This window comes from Leiobunum rupestre, chromosome 10, assembly GCF_980474605.1.
Source record: "Leiobunum rupestre chromosome 10, qqLeiRupe1.1.hap1, whole genome shotgun sequence".
In the NCBI taxonomy this organism is placed as follows: Eukaryota; Metazoa; Arthropoda; class Arachnida; order Opiliones; family Sclerosomatidae; genus Leiobunum; species Leiobunum rupestre.
In genome coordinates this window covers 22,987,882-23,003,660 of record NC_143393.1, presented here as the reverse complement: position 1 = coordinate 23,003,660, position 15,779 = coordinate 22,987,882, and the positions used below count along the sequence as shown (strand labels likewise).

Sequence of the window (15,779 nt, the reverse complement as noted above, 5' to 3'; positions counted from 1 at the left end):
CAGGAAAGGGAACTAGTTATGTCGTGTTTTTTTCCTTTTGGACTGTTAAACAAATATAATAATATTTTCCGTTTTTATAATTTTTAAACTGTAATATTAATTAATTGTAATTAAATGTTTAATTTTTATATTTGTAAATACTAAAAGTTATACTACTACTACTATAAATGTTTATTTTTAATTATAACTATTTTTCAATTTATTTAAATTTTTTTTAAATAAAATTTGTGACCAATAGATGGCGACTGATTTTTTGAGAAATATAATTTGTGACCAACCGATGGCGACTGATTTTTTGAGAAATATAATTTGTGACCAACCGATGGCGACTGATTTTTTGAGAAATATAATTTGTGACCAACAGATGGCGACTGATTTTTTGAGAAATATAATTTGTGACCAACAGATGGCGACTGATTTTTTGAGAAATATAATTTGTGACCAACAGATGGCGACTGATTTTTTGAGAAATATAATTTGTGACCAACCGATGGCGACTGATTTTTTGAGAAATATAATTTGTGACCAACAGATGGCGACTGATTTTTTGAGAAATATAATTTGTGACCAACCGATGGCGACTGATTTTTTGAGAAATATAATTTGTGACCAACAGATGGCGACTGATTTTTTGAGAAATATAATTTGTGACCAACCGATGGCGACTGATTTTTTGAGAAATATAATTTGTGACCAACAGATGGCGACTACATAATATACCCGACGTAAGCTTAGTCCACTAAATTTGAGAGAGTATATCACGCGCGTTTGTATGTTCTCAGAGGCCTTAATCCGTTCTTGTAAGTAAAATAAAAGGCTGCTGTAGCTCAGTAATATACCCGGGTGGCATTCTTGTTTGCCCAAAAACGCCCGAATAAAATGGCTAGCCCAAAAAACGCGATAAATTTTACCGCTTTATACCGAAAACGAATAGAGAGATTTAGCTACAATATTGGAAACCATTTTTCATTTCAGATCAAATTTAAAATATAAAAAATGTGAAAAATGAAAAGAGGAGAGGAAACCCAGAAAAAACATTGATTTCGGGGTTTGTCGGCATTATCAAGAGTCTAAGCGGGGACCGTTCATCATCCCCAGCTCGGTTTATAGGTTGAGGGAATGTTTGTCATCTCATTTGCATATCGAGGTCTCGACCCCGCCAAATATTTCCCGCAAAAGAATGTTCAAACCGACGTCGTTACGACAAAAATTGTCATTTGTTTTAACCAGTTTTTCCCGGTTCGCGGTGTAACCTCCTTGACATTATGACTTACCATAAAACACCAAAAATACCGAGATGCGTTTTTGAAGTGTCGCGAATACGTTTTATCAGAAGAACATAATTAATCTTACGCGTAAAGTATCTGTCTCACTTAACTGCGATTGTATCTTCGCAGGCCCACAGAAAGCGTTATGTTATCACATTGTTTCTCAAAATTATTGTGTGATTTCCAATAATGCTTTAAAGGGAATATAACCTCAAGTCTTTTTTAAGGTTTTTTTATGTTTTTATGTTAACAATTAAGGCGGGAAATCACTAACCAGCGCCAAAAATATCTGAAGCCATAGGAGGGAGCGGGATATGGTCGAATTGTTGGTGTTCCACACCCAAAAACCTGAGGTTATTTATAAATATTAAATTTCATTTCCATTGTAAATTAAAATTGGTAAAATTTTAAATAAAAAAGGGATACATTTTTAAACAAACAAACAATAGTATAATCAATTAGGCTAACAGCCAAGGCACCACCTTATGCCTAAGTCATCAAGCGACTTTTAAAGCCGTTTTTATATACAATAAATAGATAAAAATGGTTAAAAAAAACGTTTTTATCGATGAAGTAACAGTTTCTTGAATTTTTGATTTACTTCATGGATAAAAATGGTTATTCTAATTAAACATTTAGAATGTTTTAAGAAAATTTCCATGATTACCAAAGATTTGTATACCTGATATTATAGTGTTTTTTTACAAAACTATTCCAACGGTAAAATATGTTTTATAAATAAGTAAATTTCATTTTAGGTAAGTTAAATCATTTGAGGCTGTGGCTAAAGAATCACGTAATTTTCGAGTCGTGTCCCGGAAGAGTAGTCCTGAGTTACACGAAATTCGGGACACATTTTTCAAACGATCTTGTGAACATTTAAAAGGAGTACAAGTCACAGAATTACTCCAACCAAACTTCAAGCGCAACTTTATACTCCCTTTAGATCTCAAAATTACTACAACCAAACTTCAAGCGCAACTTTTTACTCCCTCTAGGTCTAAAATTACTCCAACCAAACTTCAAGCGCAACTTTTTACTCCCTCTAGGTCTCAAAATTACTACAACCAAACTTCAAGCGCAACTTTATACTCCCTTTAGATCTCAAAATTACTACAACCAAACTTCAAGCGCAACTTTATACTCCCTTTAGGTCTCAAAATTACTCCAACCAAACTTCAAGCGCAACTTTTTACTCCCTCTAATTCTCAAAATTACTACAACCAAACTTCAAGCGCAACTTTATACTCCCTTTAGGGGTCAAAATTACTCCAACCAAACTTCAAGCGCAACTTTTTACTCCCTCTAGGCCTCAAAATTACTACAACCAAACTTCAAGCGCAACTTTATACTCCCTTTAGATCTCAAAATTACTACAACCAAACTTCAAGCGCAACTTTATACTCTATTTAGGTCACGGAATTTCTAGAACTAACTTCATACCATTGAGTTGGGAATATTAATCTAGAGATCCAATGAAATCTGCTCCCCGCGAATCAAGTTTTTGAAAATTACGAATGTGACGTCTCGTCTAAAATGACGAGAAAACGTTATCATATGACCCGTGGCGCCATCCATTATTTTTGAAGAAAAAATCTTTTTGCCGGAAAACGCGTCTTATTTGAACGAACCATTGAGAGATAGACGGCGCCACGGGTAAAATGATCAAGTTTTCTCGTCATTTGGGAGCAGACGGCCTTATTCTTATTTTTTAAAAACTTGTTTCGCGAAATACTGAAATCCGACGTTTACCTTGGACCTTTAGATTAATATTAACAACTCAATGCTTAATATTCCCTTTAATCACGCGTAATTAGTACGTAGGATAATGCGTATGTCCACTTACCATTGCAAGTAACTTTGACGGTGATACGTCCGAGCAGGAACATGGCGTCGTCCTTGGCGGATAAGCGCAAGCTTAATTTCCCCGCGTACAGCAGCATTTGGGCCGATTGATCCAAATCCATCTTGACGCTGTGCGAGTTGTATTCCTGAATCCGGGAGTGATATTAACTAATTAGAGTTTAGAAATTGGCTGAATGATTTAAGCTTCGTCGTAGAGGCTTACCGGATGGACTTTGCTCATTAGAAATACGTTCGATTCGACGGCTTTGGGCTGCTGCTCGTCAGTCGTATTCATTAATTGCACGTACACGGGCACGTTTCGACTGTCTACGGTTGACAAAAGGAAACAATTAAACTTCACGCGTCACCATTTAGGACGTAGGCATTTTGCTTCCCGAAATTTCCGATCTACCCAATTTTTGATTATAACTGCCTTATTGTTATCCTTAAAGGCCTAGGATTTCTTCCGCCTGTTTTCCTTTAAGTTAACTTCCTGTCACGCAAATATCCTGGTGGTAGGCAGTAGGCTAACCGCGGAACACGTTGGCCTACCACCAGGATATTTGAGCGGCGGGAAGTAAACTTAAAGGAAAACAGCCAGAAGAAATACTAGGCCTTTAAAGAAATTAATAATTTCTCTGGAACCTGTCTTCACTTCGCGAAAAATGTAAAGGTCTCTGTAACACGTAATTATTTCCATCTAAGGACACAATTTTGTAAAACAACTAAAACAATTACTTCTATATTTTATTACGGGACCAAACTTTGAATATTCGTTGAATCCTTCTTTACAAATCACTGATAATTTTACCTATTTTAAATTGTAAATTAAAAAGCTAATATTTCGGTTAGCGGAATAATTTTTTTTATAACTTTTTATTTTTTCATACACTTCTGTTATTCTAAATATTACTTTTTTTTACATAAAATTAATGATTTTGTATTTTACTTTTACTAATTGGTTTGATTGTCGAAGAGGGGCTTACTGACTTAGCCCCTTACAACCTTGTACCACTTTACCACTTCCACTCGAAATATTCTAACAATAAAAATGAATGAATGAATGAATGAATGATGATGGCGCTAAGGTCTCGGTTGGGCCTTAACGAGTTGGAATAGAACCAGAGTCAATTTGGCGTTCTGCCATTTAAAACCCGGACATTCATCTTCCTAGGAATTTACACTCCTAGACGAGAAAATGCTCGAATATTTGGTAATGAAGAGGAGAGACCGCGGAAGAGTCAGGAGGGGAGAAAATACCGCGAGACTCAGGGCTAAAAAGTCGAGTTTTACCGCCAAAAAATGTAGGAAGGTTTTTGGGTCCCAGTCTTAGAGACGGTAAAGTTCTCATTCCAATAAATTACCTGGCCATATTCGCTTCCTAGACACCACCTACACACGAAGTTTAGCCAAGAGCCAATTTGAGTGGCTCTTATTTTCAAATTAAGTGGGGCTTTCCGATTTAAAACTTAATAAGCACTTAAACTTCTACTTCTAAGTCTGGAAGCGTAATAACTCAAAAGATTTCGATGTTTGAAATTTTTCTACATACATAGTCATAAGAAGCATTTTGTAGCTACTAACGTCAATGGGAATAGAACCTTTCACGGGGGTAACGCCATTAGAGGTTGAGTTTTTAATAGCGCGAGCTTTACCAGATGGAGCCACCAGTCTGAAAAGCCACCAAATATATTAACTTTCCCGTATTACTTTTTACGCCGATTTTTTCCAAAGTTGAACTTTTGTTTATAGTTTTTACATAAAGCATCGCTTTAAATAAAGTGTTTTTATAATAAATCAGTAGGTACTTATTCCCTTCCGTCAGAAGGTTTGAATTCGCGCCACTAAGATGTAAACTTCGCCGAAAGTTCATTGATTGATAACTAATTTCAAACGTCTGGTCTACGTTTTGCTCAGAAACTACGTTGAAAATTCCTAAATCTTTCGTGTTGGCTTACGACAGTTATCGCCGTACACAAATTTGAGGTCAGAATGTTTTAAAGGGAATATTAAATTAAAAGGAACCACCTATGGACTGCATTGTAAAGGATGATCAAATTGGCGAATAAGTAGATTAGTCCATAATGAAAAGGGATAATAAAGCTAAACCCTAAATAAATTTCAAGGAATTTAAAAACTTACTAATAGCTCGTACCGATAGGTCTTCGAGCAAACAAAAAACGCGAAACTCGGACCAAATAGATCTTCGAGTGAATAATTAAATAAAATAAAATAAAATAAAATAAAATAAAATAAAATAAAATAAAATAAAATAAAATAAAATAGCCAGAAAATCCAACGGTAGACCGGTTTCGTTTTATTTGGGACTCGTCAGTACCGTGCGGGAAATCTGGCTCGCGACTATAACACCGAATAGAGAAACTAAGCCTAAATATTAAAGATTTCAAAACGAGTTTAAATTTCTTCAAATTTATTTAGGGTTTAGCTTTATTATCCCTTTTACATAATGGACTTATCTACTTATTCGCCAATTTTATCATCCTTTACAATGCAGTCCATAGGTGGTTCCTTTTAACTTAACATTACGTATATACTAATCTCCACCACTCTCCCCCTATTCGGCTTTCCGTTGCTACGCAACTCGTTTTTAATTTTTTAATATTTAGGCTTAGTTTCTCTATTCGGTGTTATAGTCCCAATGTTTGCAGCTTTGGCCGCTCTTGCCTTTGGCTTTAAAAATATTTGGCGCCACTGTACAGAGTAATTTGAAAAATTGAAGGGGTCTTCCGTAAAGACGGCTTTGCAGGTTATGTTCCCTTTAGTAAGCATCGTTCGACTAAAAAATATTTAAATCGAATTGCCTGCACTAGTCACTATAGTTTATTTAGGCCTGTGTGGTTCCCCTTCATTTTAGATGATCTCTAAGGGCTTCGATCTAAGTGTTTGTTTCCCTGAAAGGAATTCCCGAATCGGTCTGCAACCTTCTCTTAATGTTGCTTTTAACTTACCCGTTAATAGAAAAATTCCATTGAATTCCAGGTCTAGATAGATGCTGTTCCCTTCAGTGTAAATGATTGCAATTCCGCCTCCGCCCAAGGTCTCCTTGCTCGTCGGTGAACCGGGAATCAGCAAGGAACTGAATACCTCTGCCAAAACGAGAAACAAAATTTGCAAATATCAATGTTTGTAGTTTTCTAGAAAGATTTTTTTTAAAAAAAAGGTCAATTCCAGTCATTTCTCAATTTATCCTTGAGAATGCGCGTTTGTTATTCAGGCCTTTTCACGGAGTTCGCGACCCCGAACGTCAAATAATTGCCGATTGAAAAATAAAATAATTATTAGTTCATTTATACGATTGATCGAACGTTTCTTTAAAAATAAATATCAATAAACAAAATATTTTCGTAATTAAACCTTTTGAAATAAACGTGAAATTCATGCCTCATCAATTGTAATTATTTTTCATGTATTATTAATTTTAAATCCTTTACAAATCTCTTTGGCAATTATTTAACATACGACTATAAAAAAACCTCACCGCCTTCATAAGAATCAACTTCATAAGAATTATGAGATTAATAACAAAACATTTAAATCTAGGGATAAGAATAAATTATTTCGAACATTCGCGTGAAGAAAGTTAAAACCTACAAAACGAATCCTTCGATTGATTATAACACAAATAACATAGCTAACGTAAGTATGACAAGGGCTATTCACGAGCTGCTTAAAGCAGGGTTAAAAAAACCCCGGGTTTTTTTTTAAATACCCAGCCCAGTGGGTTTTTTTTTGGGTTTTTTCGGGTTTTATTGGGTATTTATGGGTTTTATTGGGTTTTTTATTTTAAAAATATTAAATATATTATGTTTATAAAATTATTATTGTTTATAAAATTATTATTGTTTATTAAATATATTATGTTTATTAAATTATTACTGTTTATTAAATTATTACTGTTTATTAAATTATTACTGTTTATTAAATTATTACTGTTTATTAAATATATTATGTTTATTAAATTATTACTGTTTATTAAATTATTACTGTTTATTAAATATATTATTGTTTATTAAATATATTATTGTTTATTAAATATATTATTGTTTATTAAATATATTATTGTTTATTAAATATATTATTGTTTATTAAATATATTATTGTTTATTAAATATATTATTGTTTATTAAATATATTGTTTATTAAATATATTATTGTTTATTAAATATATTGTTTATTAAATATATTGTTTATTAAATATATTGTTTATTAAATTATTAGTTTATTAAATTATTAGTTTATTAAATTATTATTGTTTATTAAATTATTATTGTTTATTAAATTATTATTGTTTATTAAATTATTATTGTTTATTAAATTATTATTGTTTATTAAATTATTATTGTTTATTAAATTATTATTGTTTATTAAATTATTATTGTTTATTAAATTATTATTGTTTATTAAATTATTTTTTATTAAATTATTATTTTTTATTAAATATATTATTTTTTATTAAATATATTATTTTTTATTAAATATATTATTTTTTATTAAATATATTATTTTTTATTAAATATATTATTTTTTATTAAATATATTATTGTTTACTAAATATGTTATGTTTATTAAATATAATAACAATTTAATTTTACAATTTTAGATGTGAAAAGGCAATGAACCTTGTGAAAGTCTATAGAGTAGTAACACTCTGTAGCTTTGGCCATGGACGCCATTTTGGTCGCAAATTTTTATCTCTAGGAAAGAGCATGGGTGACGTACTAGGACGTCTTTGTGCCATTACTCTATAAAGATTTAGATATAAGGTTGTTTAGATAATAAAAGTAATAATAATCTTACTCTGAGTAAGTTAGTCTTTTTAAGTTCTTTACAAGTTGTAAGAATATTTTTAAATTTCTAAAATAATAAATATCTAAAAATTTTCCACTCGTGTTTTTTAAAATTCAAAACATTGAATGGGGTTTTTTTAAGTGGGTAATACCCAAAAAACCCATGGGTTTTTTTGGGCTGGGTTTTTTGAATTCGAACCCTGGCTTAAAGCCTTTGTAACTGCCTTAGATATCTTCGGCTCCAACTTATTTTACCTAGCTGCTAAGGCCTATTTATTTTCATCAAACTTTACAGCTTCATTTGAAGAAGAAACGACATCTTTCCCACCCATTCCCGTTGAATTAATATCCATTCGCATACCACTACCGTTCAAATATTTGTCTTACAACTATTCCCATTCTATTGGACATTTTCTTATTCCTGTCCATTTCCGAAATTCCCATTCCCGATTCAAGTATTGCGACCAGAGGGAAAATCCATTCCCGATTCAATTATTGCGACCAGAAAGTAAATCCATTCCCGATTCAAGTATTGCGACCAGAGGGAAAATCCATTCCCGATTCAATTATTGCGACCAGAAAGTAAATCCATTCCCGATTCAATTATTGCGACCAGAGAGAAAATCCAATCCCGACCATTCCCGAAATTCTCAATCCTGATTCAATTATGGCGACCAGAGAGAAAATCCATTCCCGACCATTCCCGAAATTCTCAATCCTGATTAAATTATGGCGACCAGAGAGAAAATCCATTCCCGACCATTCCCGAAATTCTCAATCCTGATTCAATTATGGCGACCAGAGAGAAAATCCATTCCCGACCATTCCCGAAATTCTCAATCCTGATTCAATTATGGCGACCAGAGAGAAAATCCATTCCCGACCATTCCCGAAATTCTCAATCCTGATTAAATTATGGCGACCAGAGAGAAAATCCATTCCCGACCATTCCCGAAATTCTCAATCCTGATTCAATTATGGCGACCAGAGAGAAAATCCATTCCCGACCATTCCCGAAATTCTCAATCCTGATTAAATTATGGCGACCAGAGAGAAAATCCATTCCCGACCATTCCCGAAATTCTCAATCCTGATTCAATTATGGCGACCAGAGAGAAAATCCATTCCCGACCATTCCCGAAATTCTCAATCCTGATTAAATTATGGCGACCAGAGAGAAAATCCATTCCCGACCATTCCCGAAATTCTCAATCCTGATTCAAGTATTAGGACGAGAGACAAAATCCATTCCCGACCATTTCCGAATCACAGTATTGCACCCAGAGAGAAAATGAAAATACATTTCCGAACTAAAAATTACAATTTCGATCCATTAACTAACTCAAAATAAGATATCAATCCGATCCCCACCTATTCTCGCGGCTACCGTGGTAAATGGTAAAAAACCGTTTCCACCTCAAAATAAATATATTTTAAGAGCAGAAATTTATACAATTGTTTTTTTTTAATTTCTTCACAAACTAAGTATATTTTAAGAGCAGAAATGTATACATTTTTTTTTACTTTCTTCTCAAACTAAGTATATTTTAAGAGCAGGTATTGATACAATAGGAAATTTCTTTAATTTCGTGTCATTAATTAAAGAAATTTCTTTAATCTAGTGTCTTTAATTTAAAGAAATTTCTTTAATCTCGTGTCATTAATTAAAGAAATTTCTTTAATATCGTGTCTTTAATTTAAAGACATTTCTTTAATATCGTGTCATTAATAAACGAAATTTCCAATTACATCAAACTGCTGATATTTTGCGGTGTAGGGTCGACTAGGACTCTTTCCAAACCGACTGATCATTAACAAATTTCGTTCAGTGTCATACTTATACGTACTATTTTACTTATAATAAAGGGGGGAAATGAACTGAAAGGTTTCAGACGTTCTTTAAAAAAAGGAGATAGAGACGAGAAACACTTGACATCAATATTTTCTCAGTGGCGGCGGCGGCGGGGAAAGTGGTTTATGGGTGTACTTTACAAGGCGCCATCTTCAGGAATAGATTCTAAATATAAAACGAAAAGATCCCCTCCTGAAGGAAGTCCCTCTGCAGGGCGGAAAATCAACTCGTTATCTCTTCTCTTGGCTTGGAGCGCTCCAAAACTTCGCATAAACCGATTATAGATTAGTCCCGGAAAAGAACACTTTCTGCTCGATAAAAAATTTTATAAATAAAGACACGTAAACTCGTCAGAATTTTTGCAAGTTAAAATAGAAATTCACTTTAAAGAAAGAAAAAAAAGTTACCAAAGGGTTTTTTTTTTATACATGTCGTTGTTGGGGTTCAAGGGGTACGTTTAGATTTTATAAGAAAAAAATATATTTATAGAGGTTTGGTTTATTGCGTTTGTTAGACGGTAAATCAAATTTAAAAGTATAGGCAGGATAAATATAAAATATGGAAAATAAATGAGATTTTGTTTTGTCAATTTCACTTTATCCTGCCCAAAATTTATTTATTTATAATGACTATGTTGTAAAAATACAAAATAATGAGTTTTGCAAAACCGCATCATAAATAAAGCTCCAAATACATATTTAAAGGGCTACGAAAGTCATATCTTATAGATAAAAACAACATCAGCGCATGCGCCTCTGGTAGGGGAATGGAAACGTTAAAGGGGGGGGGGGTCTGAGGGAAAGAGAACACTTGGGAATTAACGGGGGATTGGCTCATGCGCAGATACAATTCTCACCTGCATCATGACTTGTGTTGCCCTTTAAATGAAAGACCAATGTTTTTGCAAATGCACTCTGTTTACTTTTTATTAATGAATTTATTGTACACGCGGAAAACATGATTAAATACTAATTAATTATTATTATTAATTAGTAATTAATAATAAATGTGGAGATTTGAAAAGCATCCTCGAAGTCAGCGTGGGAAATAAAGCGGTGGCACTGTACGAATGTTCGTCTGCTTCTGACAAGGAGACTACCCGAGGTGTTACACACCGATTTTGTTCAAACTCGGGGGATTGGTAGACCTTCATGTACCTTGAAAATTTTATTCAATGGGCAACAGGTTTGCCATTGCAACGAAAAATGTTTTTGACAACTTAAAATCGAAATTTTCCCATTGCAAATAACATGGGATTTTGACCGATTTCCCTGTGAAAAATATTTAAAAAATCGATCAAAATGTGATAAATTTTATTTTTTTCGTCAATTTTTATAAAAAAATTATAATTTTGGTATATTATTTTTTTTCCAATTTTGTAAAATGTTTCACAGGGGTATCGGTCAAAATCCCATGGTTTTTTCAATGGGAAAATTTCCATTTTATGTTGTCGAAATTTTTTTTCGTTGCCATGGCAAAACTGTTGCCCATGGAATAAAATCCCTTTAGGATTTTTCAAGTTATATGAAGGTCTACTAATCCTCCGAGTTTGAACAAAATCGGTGCGTAACACCTCGGGTAGTCTCCTTGTGAGTAAGTGAGTAACTGGGTATCGCCATCTATGATTACTTGGGAGGGAATAAGAGCTGCGATAATGGTACCAGAGTTAAAACATTTTGAAAGGTTTTTCCATATATCAAACCCACAAAATGCAAAATAGTTTCCTAGAAACTCAAAATTCAAAATGGTATTTTTTGAGAACGTAGAATGAACAATAAATACTACAAAAGATATTAACGAAGACTCCAAAAGTCCATCGAAGGTTCCAATTTCCGATCCACCAAGATTTAGACCCTGAGGAGAGCGTGAGAGTACAGAATACAGGCCCAACTGATTCTAAGGGACGCGTGTACTGCTGGGCGGCAAAAAGAAATGAAATTCGTCGTCTAGAATGAGGGTGGGGCCTGGGGATAGGAAATCTGTCTTGGGCTGAAATTGCATCCCGCCAAAAAGGATCATTTTAGGTTTATGCCAAATATGAAAATCAATAGCGTTAAACCCACGTCCAATATACGCCAACAGGAAGGATGTCGAGTATTATGGCCTGGCAATATTCAGGGCATTTTTCTTAGAATCCCATCCCACCTCGAAAACAACAAATAATAAAAAAAACTTTCCCATTTTATCGTCGAATCAGAAATTTTTGCAGGTTGGGCATTTTTGAGACCAACAAGATGTCACGTATGAAATATCCAGTAATATTTAGGTAGTATTCCGCCTCGGGACATAGGGAGCGATTTGATAAGACTTCACTTTGAGCTCGGTTTTTTAGATTTCGCATCCCTCCCAGAAGAATAATGAAGGCAATAAGTCAGTCGACAAATGCCGCATCTATACACCCGCAAAGAAAAGGTTTCTTACAGCGGAATCCCCATCTGCCCGCGTTCATCACTATATCTAGAGCGGACACTTAAACGATCCTTTTTTACCAGTTACAAGATCCGTTATACAGGGTGTTTCAAAAGGTGATGCAAGAATGTTAATTGTTGTAGGGGGTGAGTTGAGAAGTATGCCTGTTTTTTCCCCATTTTCCTACGATGAGTTAAAAGAGCGCCAGAGAGCTTCAAAGTGTGGCCTATTAGCCCCTGGAAATAGGCTGCAACAAGCGCAAAACCAAGCAGCGGGGAACGGCGAACATTAAGGTTTGGGTTCGTGTGATAGGTAAAAAGGACTTTGTAAGCAAATCGAGGTAACCAGCGTTAAAAAGTAAGCTTAAAAAGTATTTAAAGTCCCTGTTGCGTGGTTTTGCGCTTGTTGCAGCCTACTTCCAGGGGCTAGTAGGCCACACTTTGAAGCTCTCTGGCGCTCTTTTAACTCATCGTAGGAAAATGGGGAAAACAGGCATACTTCTCAACCATTGCCCCCTGGATTAAGAGAAGGCCTAGAAATGGGCAGATGTTGAATTTTTGAAACTGGCAAAATCAATTTTAGTTTTATGCATCTGTTGGCCGAAAGATGGCCCTAGATCTTTCCATTTTGACGTCATCAAGTCAGGCTGACAGCGAAAGATCGGCTGCTATTGCTTAAGGGCATTGGCTTATGCGATAAAATTTAAAATTCCCGCCTTGATCGTCTCGATATAAAGGTTGGAAATCGCGCCCTCTACTGAGTGTTTCGCGAGCGAGTAAAAAATGTTTGCCGCCCCCTGTAGAAAAACGATTTCTAGGCCTTCTCTTAATCCAGGGGGCAATGTCTCAACTCACCCCCTACAACTCCTTCAAATTTTTGCAGAACCTTTTGAATCACCCTGTATATGCCACAAGAAAAGTTTACTTAAACACACTCGAAAGCGCAAATGGTATGGGCTCGCGACCCACCTGTTGAGAACCTCGAAGACAACATCGGGTAAATTCGCAATGCGGAATCAACCTTTTTTTCCAACTGCTAGAACCCGGAAGACAGAATTCCGCGAAACGCATTTAATTAAGTTTAATAGTCGTAAATTAGCGTTGGCACCACGTGAGCTGACCACCCAAAATTTGACCATTTAAAGTTTTAAAAGTCCAATTTACCACAATTACTGGAGGGTAAAACTAGAAGAATAAATTCAACTTCCTACGTTAGATGGCACTGTTGACAGAGACGGATGGGACTAATTAGTAGCGAACGAGGAAGGAGGGGCGACCAAAAAAAAACTACGTGCTAGTAGACGATTTGTATCCGAAAGAAAAAATGCCCAAATTAAAAAGGATAAATTAAGAGACATACTAGAAACTAATTTTACCCGCGACTAAGAGCGATGAAATACGAAGGTCCTGTAGCTTTTGATAGCGGTAACTGGTAAGGTTTAAAGTCGAGTACGCTAATTTTCCCCGAGCGCGGCTTACTCAAAGCAAATGTAAAACGAGAACCCAAAGGCGAAGGACCTCGCTCAAACTGGTCATTCAGAGCGGGCTTTCACATCCACCTCGTTTACCCAGTTGCGAATATGAGGTTTACAAGATAGCCAAGGTCATATGACTGATTTACATAAGCGCGACATTTAGTTCGGAACCATAGAATTGGGAGTAGTACCGGCAGTGGCGGACTGGGTCTAATATTTTGGGCTGCCAGAAGACAAAGGGCCCCAGCTTTAACAATTATAACGCTATCATGTTTGAGGGGCCCACCTGTCATCGGGCAGGTTCATTCTATGGCCAGTCCGCCACTGAGTACCGGGTTCGGGAGTCGTGGTTTCGCGAAACAAATTCTGAAATTTCGAGTCGGTGCACTCAGCCGTCAACTCTATATCTAGTGTTGTAAGTCGGAAAATTTTCCGGAAAATGATCGAGGCCTTTTTCCGGAAACATTTCCGCAATTTTTTCGAAAAAAATAAAAAAGTTTTCATTACATGATTAGTCTAATATTGTTTGAAAATTTAAATAAAGAGGAATTTTCGCCTCATTTTTTCCAATCAAAAAGTAAAACAAAACTTCTAGACTAGTTTAAACTGATTAGCAGTGTAACATTATTAATGTTTTGTAGTATGTTTACTGTTATTAGATTTTTAGATCGATAATAAGTTAAAAACCCTTAAAAAATAATTTATGTTCCAATTTTTAATTTTTCAGATTTGCGGAAACTTTTATGGAAATTTTTCCGGAAAATTAACAACACTAATTCTATAATTACATGGTGGCGCCATCTATCACTTTCAAGGTGGAATATTGGAAAAAGTCATTTTCATAGGATATAGTTCCCGCCGCTAACCGCGGATGGCGCCACCGACAAATGCGAGTTCTCAGTTCTCAATTTTTAAAAATTGGTTTCGTGGAAGGCAGATTGAAACTGTAATTCTAGAGATACTATTCCCAATTCAATGTTCAAAACTGATCTGCGTAATCGAAGAACGCAGCTAACTTTGAGATTTCCTTCCGCTTTGAGTTTGTTAGTTATCTCTTTGCTGATTAGGGGTTTTTCAGTTTCCCCTGTCCATCAAAACTTGCTGAGGTTAACGGTTATAGTAGGTGTCTTTTCGCTTGTTCCGGGATTTCGGAGTAGGGTAAGAAGAGTAAGGCTATGACGTCATTTTACTCCGAATAGTTTGGAGTGAGTAAAATCGTTTTTCCAAAATGGCTGCCTGTGACCTTTTTAGCAGACGACCAAATCCGATTTACTCCTTTACACCTCCTTTCCAGATGGAGTAAAAAGAGTAGCCCTAATTCTCCGGTACAAGCGAATAGTTTATGGGGCATAGTAATTCTTATCCCCGGAACAGGCGAATAAAACGTTTTAGGGTAAAAAGAGTACACTTTTAGTCCGAGAGCAGGCGAATAAAACGTTTTAGGGTAAAAAGAATACACTTTTAGTCCGAGAGCAGGCGAATAAAACGTTTTAGGGTAAAAAGAGTACACTTTTTGTCCGAGAGCAGGCGAATAAAACGTTTTAGGGTAAAAAGAGTACACTTAGTCCGAGAGCAGGCGAATAAAACGTTTTAGGGTAAAAAGAGTACACTTTTAGTCCGAGAGCAGGCGAATAAAACGTTTTAGGGTAAAAAGAGTACACTTTTAGTCCGAGAGCAGGCGAAAAGAAACCACCTTTTGAGTGTAGGGCTTTCCATCACCCTCCTACGCATTGTAGCCGGGCACCTGTTTAAAGGCATTATAAGTCGCTAGATGACATAAGCCTGTGTGGTCTCTTGGGTATTAGCTTAGCTGATTACTATTTCTTCAATGTCGCATTGATTTATATAAACAAGAACGTATTTAGGTTACTAAGAACATTGAACGGTAACTTCACGGAATATCCACGCACCATCTGGTGATTGTTGAAAATCTAGATATTTTTTGTTATTTAACAACTCAGGATCAAATGCCGGATCAGTCCGGCCACTTCTACAGCCAACCATACCCAATTCAATAAGTTTCCTCTCCGAATTAAACTAAAAGCGGCGCAAATTGAAAACGACCGCAAAAACTACCAACCACCCAAGGAGTTACAGAGCCGAAAGGGACAATTTAACTTGGC

General features: G+C 35.2%; 1 protein-coding gene across 3 annotated transcripts in view; it reads right to left on the bottom strand.

Moving 5' to 3' along the window:
- LOC149925079 (dorsal-ventral patterning protein Sog-like) overlaps positions 1 to 15,779 on the bottom strand; it is a 193,349-nt gene that overhangs the window by 39,675 nt on the left and 137,895 nt on the right. For all 3 annotated transcript variants that reach the window (XM_090160406.1, XM_090160407.1, XM_090160408.1), the window contains exons 8-10: positions 6,083 to 6,220; positions 3,337 to 3,440; positions 3,115 to 3,259 (exon numbers count right to left, since the gene is read on the bottom strand). In XM_090160406.1, the coding sequence (XP_090016532.1) occupies positions 3,115 to 3,259; positions 3,337 to 3,440; positions 6,083 to 6,220 (387 nt within the window). The remainder of the gene's footprint in view (positions 1 to 3,114; positions 3,260 to 3,336; positions 3,441 to 6,082; positions 6,221 to 15,779) is intronic.